At 33.1% G+C, this 6,703-nt stretch overlaps 1 protein-coding gene across 1 annotated transcript; it reads left to right on the forward strand.

Moving 5' to 3' along the window:
* Positions 1 to 4,138: 4,138 nt before the first annotated feature.
* LOC137828122 (cotton fiber protein) lies at positions 4,139 to 5,181 on the forward strand. The gene has a single exon (XM_068634569.2). It carries the CDS (start codon positions 4,328 to 4,330, stop codon positions 4,862 to 4,864), a length of 537 nt encoding a protein of 178 aa, XP_068490670.1. The 5' UTR covers positions 4,139 to 4,327; the 3' UTR covers positions 4,865 to 5,181.
* The last annotated feature ends 1,522 nt before the right edge of the window (positions 5,182 to 6,703 follow it).

Below are 6,703 nucleotides of genomic sequence, written 5' to 3' on the forward strand. Positions count from 1 at the left end.
CCCATTATTCCCACCAATTCATAAAATGTATTCAAATGTATATATGGATCCTCATGATCCATTGATGTGAATTTGGGTACTGATGAAAGTAAGAAAATCGGGATTTATTTCCAAGGCTTTGACGGTAGCAGGTATTGCAATAATAGAAAAATGTCTTGGCCCTTGGTACATGGCATAATCTCCAAGTGCCCTCCTATGAGGTGGTTCTTGCTCTTCTGCCATGTTGCTTTCTTCCTGAAAGATATTACTGAAAAAAGAGAGTATTATTTTCTTTAGAAAAACAGAAAAATAAATTATAAACAAATAAAAATATCAATTCAAAATAAATAAATATGAAAATAAATATAAACAAATAAATTAAAAAAATCTAAAAATAAATTAAAAACAATTAAAAGAAAATAATTTCAAAATAAAGATTAAAACAATAAAATCAAATTTGCAAATTAACAGAAAATAAAAAAAAATATGTAATAAAATAAAAAAAATAAAACAATTATGTAAATAAAGCTAAATAAAAACAGTGCAAATATAAACACTATAAAGAAATATAAACAAAAATAAGAACAATTAACAAAAAATAAAAACAGTTAGAATATTCTCAATATTTAGGAAACTGATGAGCATATATTTATTCACAATCAATAGCCTTATTCATAGATTATTGGACTATAATAATAAATAAATTCATTATTTTAATTAATATTTTTATAATTGAGTTTATTTGGTAACTATTATTATTGTTAATTTTGTGTTTTTAAAGTAAATTATGTGGAGGAAGAAGCATCTACTTTTGTGAATGGGCCAAATATGCAAAAGTCCAAGTTGCTTCTTTGAATCAAAACAGAAAACAAATTCTAAGGAGAAGAAAGAGAAAATAAAAGCTACAAGATCCCAAAAATAGAAACAAAATCTAAACTGCAATATTTTCCCAAGATCCTTAGAGCAGAAAAGTCTATAAAAGGACACAAGCATCAAGGAGAAAAGGAGACCGTTTTCTTAGTTTATTTTCTTCTTAGTAATTCTTTTGTTTTGTCTCCGCATGGAAGGCTAAACTTTTTTGGTTGATTATTTTGTAATTCCCCATTGAGTTCTGAGGTTTTGTTCAATAAAAGTTTGGATTTTTAATTATCTATAGGAGTTGTTTTAATAGTCTAATGTCCTGGAAAACTGGTTTTTGTGAGAGGTTGTACTTGAACGCATGATTAAGAGTCTTCCTTATCTTAAACTTTGGTTTCTTAGTTAGTTCGCATTGTTCTAATTAATTTCTTGGACGCATGATTCAAGAGAGAGGAGATAAGTATTCTCATAGAGTATACGCATGAAACAAAGTGGGTATTGATTAAACTAGTACACGCATGTTTTACTGGTGAGTTTTAGTTGAATCAGATCGGCGCATGTTCAATCTGGTTTAGCTCTGTTGGAGGATTGAGAAAGGATTAATCTTTAGAGAACCTGTGAAGAATTCAATGGTGGAAGAACTTGTGATCAATAGCTTTTTATTTTCTATTTCAATGTCTTTTATATTTTCTGCATAACTATCTTAAGCCTTTTTATTATTATTGTTATTACTAACTTTTATTGCTTGCAGATAAATTATAAACACTATTTTACTATTGAATTCATTGGGAGACGACTTTGGGTCATATGACCACCATTATACTATCATCTATCTAATGTTAGACAAATCTACGATAGAATCATATTAATTTGACAGCAAAACGATAACTATCAAATTTTCCAACTCCACATTAAGAGAAAAAAACTTAATGTAATTTCATCAGAAACCTGAACTCTAGCTAATAGATTATCAAAAGTCTCTAAATACTCCATTAAAAATCTCCCTGTTTTAATTTTTTCAATTCCGCAAACAGATCATCAAAAGCACCATCATCAAATCGGGTACCCACATCTTGCAGAATTTGGCTCCATGATTTTGAGTGAATATCTTGACTTTGCAAGTAGTGTTGCTGCCAAGAAAAGGGTTTTCCATCCATCCATGGACAACAACAACATTCGAGACCTTTGATCCATAGGAGTCCCTTCTAGCTCAAAAAACTGCTCCATTTTAGCCCTCCAATCACAAAAATTTGTTTCATCAAAAGATGGAAACTCTAAATGAGTCTTATCAAGAACTAGAGCAGAAGCAATTGGCGAATCTTGATTTTCAAGATTAGAGGAACTCGAATTTCCCACTTTCATCACCGTCATGGAAGAAACCAATCCATCAATAGAACTTTGTAAAGCTTGCGAAGCTTGTTGAGTAAATTTGCGAGAGTCAGCCACAAATTTTTCAAGGAATTCATGCGGGTTTCTAATTCTTTGTTGGTTACCATCGTAACTGGCTAAGTTGATACCAATTGTTATATTTGAAACTATTTCTCCACGTACTCTCTTCTCTTTTTACACTCACTGTACCGCTTCAGTCACTGCACAATGCACTACAACGACACTTAGCATCGCTAATCTCACACACACTTCATTCGATGGTCACTCACACACAAAGATACCTTTTAGATTAAGTTCATTATTATTTTCTTCTTTCTTATCATACCTCGAGGATTGTTTATAACCCTATATTAAAACGACATTCTGTTACAAAACAAAACCCTAAAATACAAAATCCCCAACTCAAAAAAGAGTTATAACACTTGCACACTCCAAAATATATCTTAAACACAAATCAAACTTACTTCAAGTCTTCATTTTAAACATCTTCACTATCAAGGCACTCTCCTCACTCTACAACTTGTATAACCGAAAAGTATAAGAAGATTTTTTATTTTGTTTTTGGTAAATGAAATTCTGATTTTTGCTTTTGTTAACTTACATAATTTAGTTTATTAAAATTATAAATGTGATGCGTTAACTCATTTTATAAGTCGACTTGGCTAATTAAGAAAATAGTAAAATCTTTTAAATTTAATATAAAAATCTTAATCCACAATTAATTCTATAGGACCTTTCAGTCTCTCCTTTTTAGCTCTAACTCACGTTAATCAAAACTAAACAAGATGAAAAATAGATCATTTTAACAGCTCTGTTCTATCACTAGAATAGGATAGTAAAAAAAGTAGAAATCAATGCTTATACGTTCATATATATACGTAAAAATTGTAGTTATCGTTTTGGAAACAAAGTAAAGTGGAATCAGTGTCAAACACTGTTTCCAAATCAGAAGGAGAAATTTGGCTTTATTGTATCTCAAAAAAAGAAAGACTTAAAGTTGATGCCAGCACTCCCCGTCATATGGTGGGGTTCACGCAACTAAGCTTTCCTTACAAACTTAGCACGCAAGGTTGCTTTTACGCTGCCAATTATGAACAAAGCTTACTATTTTGGATTATATTTCATTACATTTCAACTTCTATACCTATCTTTCTTGACCAGTATCAATCAGTATATGATTTTGTTTGGAATTTCTGAAATTGGAACTTATTTAGTTTCATTTCATTTTGAATTTTCTTGTTCAATACATGCAAATGAATAAACGATAAGGACGATTTTACTGTTCATTAAAACTAAATCAAGTCTGATAAAAATTGACTGAATTTCCAAACACAAACTTTATAAATTTGGATGATTTCTAAATCGAATAGCTTCATATTTTAAATCAATTATACATTAATTGAAAATTGATTAGTTATTGAAAAGAGACTCGTGTTCCAAATTGGAGGCAATAAAAATCAGACATAAGGTTGGAGATCTCACCTTGATTTTAGAGATAATTATTTTTATAGTATATAAATATGTGCAAACCTGATCTGATAAGTCGAATTTATAAGGTTTTAATATGGTATCAAAGTCATTTGGAATCTATCATAATAAGAATTTGTTGTCTTATCATGTTATCAACTATTGAGTCGTTATCGAATCATCCATGATATATAGTTTCATGTATGAATTGTTAAGTCTTGACATTAGGAGGTATTAGATGCAAACCTCACCTTATAAACCGATTATTTAGAGTCTATTCTAATGATAATTTCTTGTCTTATCAAACTATCGCTTATTGTTATCAGATCACGCATAATATATAGTCTAAGTATTGAGAAGTCTTAACATTAGGGATATGTTAGGTGTAAGCCTTACTTTATAAATTGTTAGACTATTCTCACTGTACTACCGTCATTCTCTTAACTAATGATGGGTTCAGTGTATCGCCAATCGCAACTTGAGAAGCAAGATATTATATAAAAGAAAACTGTGAATCAAAACGTTTCTCACCACGAGAACAATTTCAAAGTTCTAATTCTCCCACATGTTATAGTAGAAGTCTTTCCCTTCTTTCCTTCTCATCCTCTTTCCACCAAAAGAAGTCTTTGTTGGGATGTCTCGCCCGAGGCTAGGAAAGAAGCTTCAACCTGCTAAGAAGGCTTGGAAGAGATTCTCCAACAAAATCAGCATTCCAAAAGCCATCAAAGCGACCTTCAAACGCCTCCTTGCAACCTTGCATTCCCTTCATCACCTCCTACCATCCAGAGGTCGTCGCTCTCTCACAAGAAGAACATCATCATATGCTGCTTCTGATTATCGAGTTCAGGGCAAGAACATATCTGCAATACGCATAGATGACCTCTTTCCTGTTCCTGCTTCTTCGATGCACGTGCTTCCCAACAAGACTCATGCATCACAAGGGGAAACAAGTGGAGGCAAAGAGGTGATTGAGAAGAAGAAGGAATTTGCAGGAGGGAACAGTAACGTGGACACTTTAGAGGATGCATGGAAGGCTGTGGTTGCTAAGTCACCTCAGCTGCAGGTGGATCAGAAGGCAGAAGAGTTCATCTCCAAGTTTCGTGCAGACATGAGGCTTCAGAAAGAAAGGTCTTTGCTGGAATTTCAGGAAATGCTAGCACGAGGTGCCTGAAATGTATGTCCACTATTCTTTTTTGTTACACAGTACAAGATTCATAGACTTATAAGGATTGGTTGTTTGGAATTGCCTTTTTTTTTCTTCATTTTGGTTCTTCTTAAGGTACTCGGTTGAAATGGGTTTTGCCAAAAAAAACTGAGGGTATATTTCTGTTCTTTAGGCTTGCATAAGGGATTATTTTTCCCCTTTGCATTGTTTATGTTCTTCATTCTCATGTATATATAATTAAGTGTAACATATGTATCGGATAAGCAGTTTGTATACAAAGCATTATTAGAAAGCTGGCTTTATCTACTAGTGCTTTTATCATCCATTTGATCGACTTTGCAAACCATCGGAATCAACTCCTCATGTAACATGATTTAATGAAAAATCTATAATTGAGATTATTTCCGGCATACATCCCAATTATGTTCAATAATTCAAAACATATTCAACCAAAATTAGTTTTATTCAACCTTAAAATAATCAAGTCTAAAATGGGGTTGAAGAACCACAATCCAAAAGGAGTATTTGTTTACTATTATACATTTTTAGGGTGATGCTTGCTCGTGCTTCCAGCCTATTGACAAATTTATTTTTGCGGCATCCCACTGGAAAGCCAAAAGGTAAAATGAAAAAGTTGAAAGAAAAAGATTGAATGTACTTACAAATGTGATTGCAACCTAATTAATAAAAGAAGTAATAAATAATTAAAGCTATACAAATTAAATTAAATTAAATATATCATATTTGTTCTAATAAATAGAAAATAAAATATACATTAATTATGCAATAATTATCTTCTAATTACATAACACTCCTCCTTACACTTATGAATGTATATCTATAATTCTTAGTTTGTAAGTAAGATTTTTTAACTGTTTCGTGAGAAGTTATTAGTGAACATATCTATTAACACTAAAAAAAATAAGTATTATCTACGGATTTTTACCTACAGATCTAAATACATAGGTAAATTCAGTATTACCTACGGATATTACCCACGGATTTGAATCCATATGTAAATTTAACATTACCAACAAATATTACCCACATATCTGAACCCGTAGGTAAATTCGGCATTACCTACCAACTAATACCCACGGATCACTATTACCTACCAACTATTATCAATGAATTTTTGTTACTGTCGGTTGACTCGCTTCGCCGGTTGACTCTAACGACAGCCTTTGACCCTTCTATCTCCGCCTGAAAATCGTACTTCCTTGATCAAGAATCTCTCACCTGCAAAGGCAAAGGGGCGCCTTGACGACCGTTTGCACTCCGACGCTCAAGTCAGTATAAGGGAAAAGAAACACCAAGTGTATAAAGTAGTTTCAGTCTTAGAAACTTTGTACCTTGCTAGGGTTCTTAACACCCTTTATATAGGTTGAAACTAGGGTTTACCTTTGTGTTGTTACCCTTGTCTGTCCTTGCACCGCTATTTAGATAATCTTAGCGTATCTGGCACATGGAACTTCCCTTAACTGGAGTGCAACGAATAACAGAGTAACCGCCTGGGTACCAACTTGTGCACCTAGTCTCTGGCGCCATCTGTTTCTGTGGGTGCCCTAAGTATTCACGTGTCATGCATGCAACTTTCCTTGGAAACCCTAACTCTAATGGGCCTCCGCGCCTCCAAGGATCATTCTCACATGCCGCGCCTGTATGCGCTATACACACCATGTGTATGGATCCCTCGTGACTTAGGTTTCCCTCATACTTGATGCCTTAACTGTTAACTTTGTATAATTCTAAGGTCCACCTTATGTGGCCCACTATAACGTTCAGATCGTCGATGTTTGATCTCTCCCTCTGTTGATGAGGTCTGATGTCGATCTCTAACATCGG

Source organism: Phaseolus vulgaris, chromosome 7, assembly GCF_051622355.1.
Source record: "Phaseolus vulgaris cultivar YP4 chromosome 7, ASM5162235v1, whole genome shotgun sequence".
Lineage (NCBI taxonomy): Eukaryota > Viridiplantae > Streptophyta > Magnoliopsida > Fabales > Fabaceae > Phaseolus > Phaseolus vulgaris.